Source organism: Pleuronectes platessa, chromosome 3 (genome assembly GCF_947347685.1).
Source record: "Pleuronectes platessa chromosome 3, fPlePla1.1, whole genome shotgun sequence".
NCBI lineage: Eukaryota > Metazoa > Chordata > Actinopteri > Pleuronectiformes > Pleuronectidae > Pleuronectes > Pleuronectes platessa.
This window is the reverse complement of record NC_070628.1, coordinates 7,400,757-7,414,834: the sequence shown is the minus strand read 5'-3', so window position 1 is coordinate 7,414,834 and position 14,078 is coordinate 7,400,757. Positions and strand designations below refer to the sequence as shown.

Sequence of the window (14,078 nt, the reverse complement as noted above, 5' to 3'; positions counted from 1 at the left end):
GACCAGCCTGGCCCTCCGCTCGCTCTGGTTGACGGCTCCTGCTGCTCCTGTCCTTATTTGGTCTGGAGACGCAGCTCCAGTCCGAAGCCTCCGAGGTCCCGCTCACACATTCCAGCCACTATTGATCTGGATTGGGCCCAGGACCCTCACTCACAACAGAGGCCCTTCTCTCTGTTTACAACACCAACTTCATCTTTCACACATTTCTCTTATTTTCCATCCCTCGAAGATCTTTCAAGTCTATAGAAGAATTGACTCTGCTGCAGGGTTCGAATTATCTTTTTGTCTCTAAGGGGGTCTATCTCATAAAAAAGTTGGCGCACCTCGCACATAGCCTACCAAGGCTAAACAATGAAATAGCCTAGGCATGAGCAGCGCTTTTGCGCACGGTAGGCATAGGCTGTATATAACTTGACACACGCACACAACAGACAGACACATTTTTGTACAGAAATTGATTTATATTAATCAATTTCAATATATTATTGATTGTAATAGTCCATATATATGTAGCCCTATAGTCGATTCCCTGTTAAGACTCGGCTTTCACCTGAGTTCACTTTAAACCACAAGTAAAACCAGATGTGGGTGTTCCTGCTGTTTATTTGTATTTTTTTGTTTTAGGGTATTTCCTTGTTTACTTTCTCTCATGTCTGCATAATAATTCATCGATGTACTGGGACTTTATGAGGCTGCTTCAGGTCATGGTCAACAAACTGTGAGAGAGGCTTGTTATGTTTATATGTACGTCAGCACTGACCTGCTTCAAGATACATTTCCATCAAGCAAGTGAAACAAGGGGTCAGTTCTCACCAGTGTAGGAATAAAAAATAAATAAATCCATCATCTGCATATATAGTTTTAAAAATCTTGTTCTGTGGAGGGTTTTCACAGCGAAGTTGATGAAGCATTCTTCTGGCAAAATGACTCATCATATGAACTGAACAGGTTTGTGCACTTGTTCTATTTTTTTAAAATTCACTAAAAACCAAAACAATATGATCACATTAAGCAAAGATGTACTCAACCTATGTTAATTGATAAATCTGAAATTTAGACATGTCGTTAGCATGTAGCGTTTCTATTTTGAAAGTTTCCAGTGTGTTGCACCTTTGACCACACCCACTAGTGAGGTCACACGCTTCAAACATGGAGTTAAATGTGCCTCTTCTAGTGAATGGTTATATTTTTCCGATATAATGGACTTTGAGCAAAGTGAAGATCTTTAAGTACGATGGACCCATGAAAGGTGTTTTGTTTTCATTGTAATCAAACTTCATGAGTTTTCACTTCATGTTTTGAAATGTGCGTTTGTACACATCAGCTTTCAGGGGAGGAGCCTTTAACCGGCTCAATACCGCCACCAGTGGAATTGTGTGAAACATGCACGTGAATGTGTGACACCGACCCTCAGTGCTGGGAGCAGAACAATAAGTAAAGGGGTTAAACACAAAAGTTCTCATCTTTTACCCTGACAGGAGTAAAAAAGTTTGAAATATTGAATCTATCAGCGTGATTTTATTAGCAATACAGCCCCATAAAACCATTAAATAACTGCTAAGATATTGTAGAAATACTTAGGTCCAAGTGTGCGCACGAAATCTGGATATTAACATGAACAACATAGAAGATTTTACACTTTCGTTATATATGTATAAACATCTCAGGAGTCAATTAAATGCCCTCAGTCCAAATCTTTCCCCCCGGTTGTCGCATGAGAGGCAGATTAGATGCTTTCTGGAAGTTTCACCACTGTTGAGATCATGTGCACACGGTCAAACACTGTCCTGATGTGTTCTACACTACATTAATGCATAAATGATTCTTTTTTTTTTGCATCACAGAAGAGGCTCACATATACATGGCTATTAAACTTGCGAGTTGGACGTAAGGCAGCAATTCACCAACTCAGTCTAACTACAGTAACTTGAGTCTAAATACGTCACGGACTCTGAAAACAACAAAGAACCGGAGCAGGGGGGAATAAAGGCCTAACGCCGGGGGATACACAAAGTGGAGAATTAGCACCGCCGGTGACGAACAGGTGAAGAAAGGAGAGAGAACCGAAGATGATGGTGGGTGAGAAAAAGCTGAGTTTATAAAGCAAAGTGGATGTTGGCCATTTTACAGCTCTCATACAAAAAAGGCTTACAAAAACACCACAGACACACACACACGTAACACACACCAAGTGTTCTCACACCATCGGAAACAGTGGATGACAGTGAGGTGGGGGTGGGGGGTGGGGGGGAGTGACATGGAGGACAACGGATGATGAAACAAAAATATACTTTAAGGTGCTTTAACATTTGTTTTGTTGTCAGTGTTCGTGTTTTGTGAAAACACAAAAAATGAGAAGAAAAAAAACAAAAAAAACAATGACAAGTAAAAACTGATCATTCGCTGTGCGTGACAAGCTAAGATGGAGATTAGCCAATAACTCCAAATGGTTTATAAACACATGAACAGTGACACGCTACCTATTCACTCGGACTCGGAAACAAGAAGCCGTCAACCAACGTCTAGTGGGAAGAAAAACGGCAGTTTACACGACTGAAGTTTTTCTCAATAAAATTCTATCTCATATAGTAACAGACTTAAATAAATTCAACATAACATCAGTTTCTGTCTGAACCATAGACTGTATATATGTAGAGCTGGACGACATGACAGCTCCTCAAAAGTGAAGCCAACGCGTCTGAATTGCCCCCCCTGGTGGCGTCCTGCAGTACAGCTCATTAACCCTGCCTCATCCGTGTTAGTTGATGGGACATGAGCCGCTCTAAAAAATGTCAAAGGGACGTGTCAAATACATTTTTCAAAAAGATGGTTTCTTGTCATTTTGGGTCGTGCTCGTCACACTTGCTGAACTTTGGTTAGATGCTTTAAAAATTGGGTGAAACATCATGATTGACATCCGAGACTCACGATTGGTCGAGTGTGCACATCAGCGGGACCTGGATACCGTGTCTGAACTGAACTGAAGGAAAACCTGGGGGGGGGGGGGGGGAGTCATCCCTCTTCATACACAGTCTATGATCTGGACAATGAAACTCGACAATAAAATAACATTCCTTCAAATGTGGGTCTGGCTGCTGTTAGAATATGTTAAAAAAAAGAGCAACATGTTCTAAAATCATCTCATCACGAAGTTTGACCAGCGTTCGTTCCTCTAATAAATATAATACCTAGAAAAGGTCAGTAACCTTTTTGCATACACTTTCCCCCCCCCAATGAGCCCCAGAGTCATAGCGACCTCTGGTGTATGAAATCAGAAGTGACATTTGTAACCAAACGAGAAACACAACGTTGTGTTAGAATTGCGTTAAAGTGCATCAAACCTAATGTGGAGACGAAAAATCTTTGTTTTCAAATTCTGCACTTGAAATCTAATGTACTATGTTTGAACAGACAGTAGAAGAGTTTCAACAATGCATTTTTCTACTTCCTCGATTGCAATATTCAAAATATTTGCACGATTATGATACATGTACTGATCAATACATGGGGTAACACACACATGTCTGCTCCACACGTTACTCCTTTTACCTTTTGATGCACCGTGTCGGCAGCAAGTCTCACAACACAGTCCATGAAACAGACGTGCGGACAGAATACCGTTTGTGCAACACTCTCTGTACTCAACGTCTTTGTGATTGAACACTGAAATGAAATGTGACAAGTGTTTTTAAGATAAATATACACCCCCAAAAAAAAATCTGATAAAAAAAAAGCTGACAGCGCTGATCTTACTGCCCTTAAACAGCTGAAACAGCTGAAACTGCCTCGTGCTGCCTCGCTGTCATTCCATCGCTGTGGAAGGTTAAAGGTCACTGACCGGAGAGCACAAAGGTTTGGGTTTTTCTCCGTGATAGAAAAATAAGGATAAAAAGATAAGTTTAAAAAAACAACAGGCATCTTATAGAAAGTCTTCCGTTAAAGATGGCGAGTTAGAGCTAAAGAGTTCTGTTCGCGTGAAGCCGACGGGTCTCTGCTGAGCGCTGTGGGGGGGCGGCGTCCTGCAGGTGCTGTGCTGAGGGCGCTGAACGTGTCACAGAAGGGGGGCGAGGCGAAGAGGAGGAAGAGGAGGAGGAGGAGGAGGGCCGGGGTGTGGAATCATCATTATAGCTGCTTCACGTAGTTTCCTGGGAAGGTTCCAAACAACTTGCTCCTTCGAGACGTCCCTGCACAAACAAAGAGCAGAACAGTGAGGTTGGCAGAGTTTGAAACGCTCGATGAATCTTGGCAGCAGCTGGAACTGGCTCTCTGCAGACTGGAGATCAGCCAACAGAGGAGATCACACTCAACCACTTAAACACATTTGTGGAGGACAAAGTTCACTGTAGAACAACATAAAGGTTAAAATAATAAAGGCTCTCGAGGTGTATACAAATTAAATTATGCCCAGTGAGATCATGTTGACTTCTTCAGAAAATGATCTGATTAAAATATGTGATGAGACTACAGTGCCCTCTAAAGGTCAAAAAACACTTTTCAATAAGAACCAATTGATCTGATGCTGCACTGTACATGTAGATGCACATATAAAACAAATATTGTAATGCAATATTTAGGCATGTATGTTTTGATCTCATCACAACGAATGTTTTAATATTAGCAGTCATTTAATTTATTTCTGGTAGATAAGATCAACCCCTCATTTTTTCTAACGTAACTGAAATATTCCCTCCTCTTACCGACAAACCAGCCATCGTCACACTTCTCCATCACATCCACGATGTCGCCCTCCCTCAGCTCCAGCTCATCCTCGTTGCGAGGCGTGTAGTTGTACACGGCCTGGTACCTGTGTTTGAAAAACGCACTGTGAGCTGACATCCATCATAACGCTGAACAATAATCTCCCTAGTAAGTATTTCCCTCGTCTATATTCTTTGGCAACAGGATTATTTCTACATTGAATGCATATACAGCACAAAGCACATAGGATTAGAGCCAATGTACTGTAACCCTGATAAGTCAATCCACATATTATTAGAAAAAGAGGCATGTTTATATTTGATAACAGCAATTCAGAAGAAACTGTGAGAATACTCCTGATCTCAATGATAACAAATATCACTTACGGGTCTCCTCCACCATGTAGAGCATCCTGGACTAATCGCTGAGTTAGACAGAGACAGAGAAACACAGACAGACAGTGAATTAAAATGTGGTATTTGCTATTGTTACATTTACAGTTTCAGGAGTTTAATTTCTCCCCATCATTCAGGAAAACTACATTTGAAATAGAAACAGTTTTTACATGTATGTGTCTGATGTGAAGTGTGGTGATCCGTCATGTTACTTGTACAGTAATTGCATGGTTGAGTGAAGACATGCCCCCCCTACCCTTCGACCTCTAACGGATGACAGATAGGACCTCCGGAACAAGATGGGGCTACGGGGAGGTTTACCCCCGACAACTGCATCCTGCTTAACAGGCAGAGAGACCAGAGGCAACACACCTGTAATCTCCATCAGTAACCAACTCAGCAGCCCACAGCTGAACACACGTACTGCAGGCCAATGACATGCTCCAACACACCATCATCACCATCACCATACCAGTACCATCACGGTACAACCAGCACGAGCAGAACACACACTAACTCAAGAAGGTTCTCCACCAGCCCATTGAACGTTAGTGCACAAAACACAAATTAGTCTCAAGTCAGTTGGTTGCAACTAACGATTATTTCAGTATTTAGAACTCTGTCAATATATTTTTGATTATTTTTTTAGTCTATAGAAACCCAGAAATAAAAATAAATGCCAAAATGTCTCTAGATAGGGAAGCGTATTATCACTTGTCACCACACACACGCAATCAAAATCAAAGCAGTCGTCTCCACATTCCAGCTTTACCTTCACCTTGGGGGACCTATGCCCTGGATGGGGTACAATGGGAGGAGTCGAGGGAGGAGAGGTGAGTTTAGGGGGAGACCGGGGGGGCAGGGGTAAAGGCGACTCTGACTCGGGGAAGGACGTGACCGGATGAGACGGACAGGGAGCGATTTGAGAGGGAGGAGGGGAGTGGAGGGGAGGTGGCGAGACGGGTGGAGAGAGCGCAGGCAGGGGCGATGTGGAGAGGTGAGGAAGGGACGGGGGGGGACGAGGGGAGCAAGGGGGAGATGTAGGGGGGGTGCGTTGATCACGCTGGTGCAGACGCAAGGGAGAAGGCGAAGGAGGAGTAAATAAAGAGGGAGAAGAAGAAGAAGGAAGAGGAGGAGGAGGAGGAGGAGGAGGAGGAGGAGGAGAAGGAGGAGGAGGTGGTGAGGAAGTCAGAGGTGGTGGTATAGAGGGTGAGGAGACGCCGGGGTGAGAGAGTCGTGTCGGGGTGGGTGGAGAGACATCAGCCTATGGAGGCAATGACAAACACATCAACACTGAGGCTAAAACACACAACGCTAACTAAAGAAATCCTTCAATTCCACTGTGGCTGTATTTTACTGAAGCCCAGAAGGGACAGGGAGGAAAAGACTCAATAGAATAAAGATATTAAAATAACTCTGGATTTCTCTTTTATCCCAAACATTGCATCAACACACTATCCTCACTCTATAGTTTAATGTGTAACTGGGAAAGAAAAAAGGAAAGAAACAGCATTTTAGGGTGATTTCAAAATAAAAGTATAATTTATTTGCCAGTAAATTAATCAGCTTTAAAAAATGCTGAGTAACAGGTCTATTCTTCTCTACAATCAAAAAAAGATTTTCCTCTATGTCCCTCACCAGAGGCAGCTCACACCATGCTCTACCTGTGGACTGAGTCTTTCATTTAAAACTCTAACGTCCTCCTCTTTCTCCTCTAAAGCTTCATCCTCTTCCTCAATGAACAACTCAGTGAATCCTTTCCCCTTGACTGACGGCGGCCTGTGAGACTCCACCGGTTCATCCTCACTCAAACCTCTCGGTTGCCCTCCCCAGGCGACTGACAGTGGCTCCATAGTCACAGGCTTGTGAGGCTGCACCTCTAAACGAACGCCGCCTGCTGGTTGTTTGGCGGGAGTGAGCGCTGGGGGCTCCACCACCGGGTGATGGGATTCTTCTGCTTTTAACTTAAACCTACTCTGGGATTCATCGGTGGATGGAGCTGGGGGAGAATCTATCGGGGACAATCTTGAAAAGCCAACGTCGTCTGTGCTGGTAGAATCGTCCAGGATCATGGACAACAGCTCGTCATAAGGATCTTTTACTTGCAGCTCAATGTCGGGCATTGTGGTGCTTTTGTTTACTGGTGCAGTTGACTGGTACCACATTTGTGTGGGTGACTTTACTGGCTCTGGTGACATGCAGAACAAAACCTCTGGCTTAGTGATGTGGAACATTTGGGCTGTCTCAGTGCACCCCCTGCTGCTGTTGTGTTGGAGAAAAGAATCAGTCTGTGGAGAGATGAGTGAGGGATGAGGAGCGGGAGGAGGAAGAGGAGGAGGAGGAGGAGGAGGCTGGGGAAAAGGCTGAACAGCTGGTATGAGTCTCATTTCTCTAAAAGGTGGATTTCTGGAAAACGACTGGGGCGGAAGAGCAAAGCCTCTCTGTGCCGGTGCAGGTGAGTGCGAGGGTGAGGACAGGGGTGACTTAAGTTCGTGAGCTGCTTGAAAAGCTGCAAAGTCAACTGGAAGAGGGGGGGGTGTGGGCGGTGCCGGGGTGGTGGTGCGGGAGTGAGCTGGTGTGGACTGGGTCGTGTCCAGAGTGAGGGACAGCCACTCGTTGGTGACGGCTTGCAGGTCAAGCCTTCTCAACGAGGGGGGAGGGAGGGGGAGCTCGCGGGTGGTGGAGGATGGAGGTGGAAGGCAGAAAGGCTCCATGAAGATAAAGTGAAGGAAAAGGAACAGAGTGTGATTTATAAACTAATCTATAAAAAGTACAGTTTGTGTACATTTAAAAAAACATTGCATAGGATGTAAAATGTTTGCATTTGAAATGATGATTAAAAATAAACATGAAGAGGATTTAGCTGATTTCATGATCTTAAACTTAAACAAAATTTACGATATTGTAGTGATTCCCTTACCTTGGTGGATGAACTGCTTGGCGTCCTGTGGCCAAGGTGCCCACGCAGGTCCATGTGGTGGTCGGAGCTCTTGGACGGGGAGCGCTTGATGTCAACGTAGGCCACGGGAAAGATGCCCTGTTTGGTTGAGTCTGGGATCCTGCCCTCATACCAGTTCTGATCCACCTGCCTTATCACAATGACTCTCTCACCCTAAACACACACGAGCAAACACAACATACACATGTTGTTAAACACCAGGATGGACAACATGTTTATCTATGACCTCTATGAACTCAGAAAACCGTTTTTACACCCTCTGTATTTCTGTAAAATAAAAGATTATGCTGTGAGCATGTATATATAAAGTCGTGTTGCATGCAGCTGTTTATATAAATGCAATCGGAAGGTTACCTTCCTGAGAGACAGCTCCACGTTGGTGTCTGCATTGAAGTTATAGCGAGCCACAGCATCTCCGATCTCTCTGACGTGTGCTGGCGGAGGAGGACGGATCGGCTGCTGCTTCTCTGTGGACGGCATCTTCTGTGTGTGTGTGTGTGCGTATGACAGAGCATTGTGTAAACAGATGTGCATACTGAGTTTGAGGACTACACAAATGTGCACTTACACAACCACAGGACCAACATATAGATTGATGTATCAGTTGCACATTTACCTCTACATATGATATGGGGAATATCCCCACCCGTCCTCGGTGCTCTCCCTCATACCAGTTGTTGTCTATCTGCCTGATGATGTTCACCGCATCACCCTTTTTAAATGTCAGCTCCCTGTAACACAGTCATATCATTTTTGATTCCACTGCCTGGAAAAGGAAGATATGAGCTGAACAAGACACAAACATTTCTCACGGCAGAGAGAGAAGAATGAGACAGAATGTCGGTGACCAAGGCAAAACAAGAGATGCAGCGTCAGAGTAACTCATGCAAACTTTTAAAAAAAGATTAAGAAGATAAAGTCAGCCAGATGTCATTTAACGATTAAGTTGTTTTAAGAAGCAAAAGAAACTTTATGCAGGAAAAGATGAACAACGTTTAAAAGCGACATGTTTAACAGCAAGTCCAGATGTGCAGTTACATATCCATGCAGTAGAGCCTCACGCCGTTCCCCCCCCCCCGTCCCCCGTGAACTCACTGTACTCACTTAGCTGTTTGTGCCTTAAAATCATAAATGGCTTTTGCAGGCTGTTTCTGATGGAGGAGAGAGAACAGAATAAGTTGTGTCATCTGTTTATGGGAGACCTAGGAGATGAGAGTGAGAGAAAGAGAGCCGGCAAGCAGCTATAATATAAAACACAGCTTTCAGAGTAGATTTGAGCTATAGACAAAAAATGTGTTGTAGAGCCAAGCATCGTTAATTATATATAACTTTATGTGTTTTGTAAGTGCCAGCTAATATGCTAATATGTTTTAATATAAATTATGTATGTTTACTGCTTCTGCTAATGTTGCCGATCTCTAACCAGGTGCTGAGAGTATTAAACATCAACTTCAATGCTGTACCTCTCTGTCCGGAGTAGCTCTTCTACTCTGGGGCGTGTGGCGTCCGTCCATTGTGGAATAACTCCTGGAGACATCCTGGTCTATGATTGGTAGAGACACATGCCAAAAGGTCACAGGGGTAGAATAACCACAATCATGCCCAAAATATAAAAAATGAGTTTCAGGGGAAAGTGCAGAATGGAATAGTGATGATGTCATTCCAACAGGTGAAGGAGGGAATGAAAGCTCGGGGTCAAACAATGGCTGAGCTTTATTTCCATTCCAAAAGGAAAAAACAAAGGGATTTGACTTTTGCCACAATCTGACACAAAGTGACACGTGCAGTCCTTCAAAAGAGATGAAGACAAAATGAAACAGGGAGAAAACAGCCCAACGAAATGTGATGACAACCATTTACAAAAGCAAATGGCTTGAGGGAGAGAACGATGACTGTGGGACAGTAAAATGACTCCACAGATATCAATTTTTAACAGACAAATAATACAGCCAAAAACAATATTGAAATTAAAAACAAAAACAATAATATTCACGTTTATTTACTTGACCCCGAGAAATACACCGTAAATTCTCAAATATTTCTGTATCTCAAAAACCAGGCCTTAATTTGAGACACTCTCCTATAGTATATTTTAAAATATTAAACAACTATCTAAACTGTTCTTCTGCACAATAACAAAGTCACCCAAATTGTTCACACTAATAATTCCAATTTCAAGTACTTTGCCATTTTTTTTGCATTTAAGTACTGTCACTTAAACTCAACATTTCCTAAACATGCTTTAAAATAAAAGCCCTCCAAAAAAAAAATCAGAGGCTGTTTTCCTAGAATACCATTAATGTGAAACTTCAACAGGAAGTGTTAGGTTTCCTTTGACAGAAGCTTTACACTGAATTTGAGAATCAGGTTTTACTTGAGAATTTATGGTCAACAGGTTTTCATATATAAATACATAGAGATGCATAGTAATGTGTACTGGCTGAACAACAAGGGTAACGATGGGGCAACGGGCGCAGGCAACACTCAAAACACTGAAAGGTACATTACCTGTATGTGGAATGTATATTTTTGAAATATGTATGTTTGAGTAGAATAAAACTATGTGTAGGTAATACTGATTACATTACAAAGTGTACATGTGAAAAGTTGTGTGTAAGTAAATGTATTATCTCCACCTGAATAACAGTGACCATTTCCATTGCCCTGCTCCTCTCCATATTCATTATTGTTTGAGGTGTCCAAGTGGCGTGCGTAACAGGCACTGATTGGTGACTGTAGCCGCGGTGTGGGTGGATCCTCTCTGTATGAGGCGTTCTCCGTGGGGCTCCCGTCCGGGTACAATGAAGCGGAAGAGTGACCCCCCTGCCAGCACCCCCTCCTCCCCCGCAACGAGGAGCTTCGTTCAGGCACGTTTGGCAGCAGTTCAGCCAGAATTCTCCTCAGAATGCTCTCATCAGGGGCCCGGGTGCCTCTCTGGCCTCTCTCTGATTGAATGTGCTCATATATGTCTCTCAACGCCTCATCTAGTGCTTCGTAAATGTCCTGTTTTGACTTGGGCCTGCTGCCTCGACCGCCGCCACCACTGATTCTTTTAGAGGTAGGTGGTGAGCCCTTTTTCCTGCGGAAAGGCACTGGGCTGACCAGGAAGGCCAGCTTGGACATCGCTTGCTGGGACTGCGAGCTCTGGATCTGAGAATGGCTGCTGCGGCTCGGCTGTGGCGGTCTCTGCTGCTCCTGGAGCGCTCGTTCTCTCTCATGGCGAAGCATCGTTGTGAAACGGGTGTAAGAAGCTGGGCAGCGGCCTTTGCAGGTGCTTATGAGGTGGCGGTGCTGGTACCCCTGACTCTGCCCCACATTCTGGTGACCAGCTGTGTGGCGGTTGCGATGGTGGTGGAGGTGACGGAGGTGGTGGTGGTGTTGAAGGGTGGAAGAGCCGTACAAGCTCTCAGAGGAGGTTAGTGAGCAATGGTCAAAGTCACTCTCACTGCAAAAAGAGGAGCCCTCCACCTGGATGAAGTCACTGAGGTCTGACGCAATGGCGTCTTGTTCACTGTCAGAGTAGTCTGGGTTGGCTTGTGGGATTTGGGGGATCGGAGGAGCGGGAAAGGACCTAAGATGGCGTGGCTCCGGCCCACGAGGCTGGCCCTCAGGTGGGCTACGAGGTCGATGTAAGGGATCCATGGTATGAGGTACTGGTCCACTGCTGCTCTTGATGTCTTCTTCTAGTAAAGATTCTATGGAAAAACGGCGTTTTGGAAAAATGGGTGTGGCACCACCACCGCTGCTGGCTCGGGATGATGAGCCACCTGGTGTAGTAGTGCCTGAAGGCCCCTCACTATCACCCAAGTTGGGCATGGATTTGGATTTCTGAATAAGGCTTTCATATTCAGAAATGCGGTTTGGCACCGTATCGGTAGGCACCTCCACGCCCCAGGAGGGTGTCCAGGGGGAGAGGCCGTGCCGAAGCAGGTGAGGTTGACCCTCCAGATCCAGGATACGAGCCCGGACTGAGCGGATGATATCGGACGGGATCAGCAGAGCTCGATCAATCTGGTGCATTTTACGATAGAGCTTCAGGAAGCCTGGTGAATCATGCGCCCGTCGCCGGTGGAGTCGAGTTAATGAGCGAGTGGAAGTGGATCCAGTTGAACCTGAGGGATTCCCATCACACACCAGTGACCCAGCACTTTCTGAGCGGGGGGCATTGCGCCCGCCCGAGCCAGAATGCCCGTCACTGAGTAAGTCATCACAGCTGCGTGACCTGATTTTGCCAGAGGAGGGCGGCGGCGCCTCCTCCGCACCGGTCCATGTCTCGGAATCCGGGCGTTCTGTCGGCCAACTGTTCTTACAGTAGACAGACTGCTTGGAGGAGGAGCTGCCGTCCGGGCTCCCGTCCTCATGGCAAAGAACAGAGTCAGAAGGGACAGGGGGCACATAGGGGCCCGGATGAGGACCTGGGGAGCTCAAACTGTTTGAATACATGTTACATGCGTCCCCACCTTTCAGATGTCCAATAGAAAGCAGCGTGGTGAGAGAGAAGAAGGAGGAAAGCAGGTTAAGCAAAGATACCTGATAAAAAGGCGGAAGAGGTGAGGAGAGGGAGAAGAATCAGAGGAGAAAAACTGGGTTGAAAAAAAAGAGGATTTGAAGTTTTTTCTTCACCTCCAACCAACAAAGGAAACTTATGACCTCTCCACACTCACATTATAGAGTGAGAGGGCAACACGTTTATCACAGTTTGGGGAAAAACAAGCTCGGGAAAAGAAAGAGAGAAAAAGAATCCATTGAAAGGTAGATGTGTGTGTGTGTGTGTGTGTGTGTGTGTGTGTGCAATTATTTGTGTACCTTTGGCTCTGGAGGGCGAGGATGGTGAGGAACGAATGACGTTCTTCTTTATGCTGCTGCTGGGTCTGTAGGCATCCACTGGTTTGGGGGAAGTTGCAGCTCTGCTCTGAGACTGAGCGTTCACTTGGGAACTTGACGGCTCTGACTTCCTTCTCTTCCTGTAGTCGCTCGCAGCACTGGAAGACAAACAACACACACACGCTTTCAGGCATTTACTTTATTTCCCGTGGCGTCAATCCATGCAAAAATATAGAACAGGTGAATTATGATCAAATGAACTATGTGAAAATTGTATAAAACACTTTTACGCTTGAAAGATGAGAAAAACAATTCAACCTACCGGTAGTTATTCTCATGCAAAAAGACGAGCCTGAGTCACTGTAACTTTCCTTATTTAAAATAGTGCGCTTCCTATTCAGTGGCCTATTCATCACATCCCATTTCTGCCCTTTCTGTTCACCGAGGAAAATGCGACTGAATAAGCAGGCCACTGGTGAAAGGGAGTGGGAGGAGAGGAGGAGGCGGAGGAAGAGGAGGGGGGTTGAGGGACGGGTAGGAGGTGAAGGGCAGAATCAATGGATTTGCCGGGGTTAATTTATTCTGGCTCAGTTAGAGAGAGTGAGCTGCAAAGCACCAAGCCTTTGGTGACAAAAGAAAATAAAGACAAACACTAATCTTTGCAGATCCTCAGTGATAGCAGCCACTGAGGCTATTTGCAGCGGAGAGACGGGGTGAGAAAGCGCAGTGTTATGATTCCGCTGCTGAATCACAACATGGGCCAGTGCTGTGGAGAGGATGGGGGAGGGGGATGGAGGATGATGCAGAGGAAAATAAAAGAAGCAGAGGTTACCTCGTAGGTCTCTCCAGAGCCTTGTCAGGGGGAGCGATGTGCAGGGACGTCTGAAATAGGGCAGACAACAAAAGAGAAAAGTGAGCGCCGCAGGAACAAAGACTGGAGGCAGAGCGGCTCTCAATGCACAGCCTGCATGCGGTTGATGCTGTGCCACACTCAAAACACTCCCCCCAGCGTAAGGTGCGGTGGAAGCTGGTTCCACATGGCACACCTGAACGCAAAGAGGCCTACCGGCATAAACGCTGAGGGGAAATTCCTGCTCTCTCTTGGGCTGCTCTGGAGGATGACGGTAAAGGTGATATAGGAAAGGATGTAATAAGCTCAGCTCAGGGGGCAAATGCTGCCCCTGCAAAACCTGGTATGGATC

General features: G+C 45.3%; 1 protein-coding gene across 3 annotated transcripts in view; it reads right to left on the bottom strand.

Moving 5' to 3' along the window:
* Positions 1 to 3,772: 3,772 nt before the first annotated feature.
* Positions 3,773 to 14,078, bottom strand: part of sorbs2a (sorbin and SH3 domain containing 2a) — a gene marked incomplete in the record, with an annotated part of 42,421 nt that continues 32,115 nt past the window's right edge. The window contains 11 exon segments of one of the 3 annotated variants that reach the window (XM_053418502.1): positions 3,773 to 4,184; positions 4,698 to 4,804; positions 5,085 to 5,122; positions 8,014 to 8,205; positions 8,407 to 8,535; positions 8,669 to 8,783; positions 9,157 to 9,254; positions 9,516 to 9,595; positions 10,689 to 12,512; positions 12,859 to 13,034; positions 13,709 to 13,758. In XM_053418502.1, the coding sequence (XP_053274477.1) occupies positions 4,123 to 4,184; positions 4,698 to 4,804; positions 5,085 to 5,122; positions 8,014 to 8,205; positions 8,407 to 8,535; positions 8,669 to 8,783; positions 9,157 to 9,254; positions 9,516 to 9,595; positions 10,689 to 12,512; positions 12,859 to 13,034; positions 13,709 to 13,758 (2,871 nt within the window). 3 annotated transcript variants of the gene reach the window in all.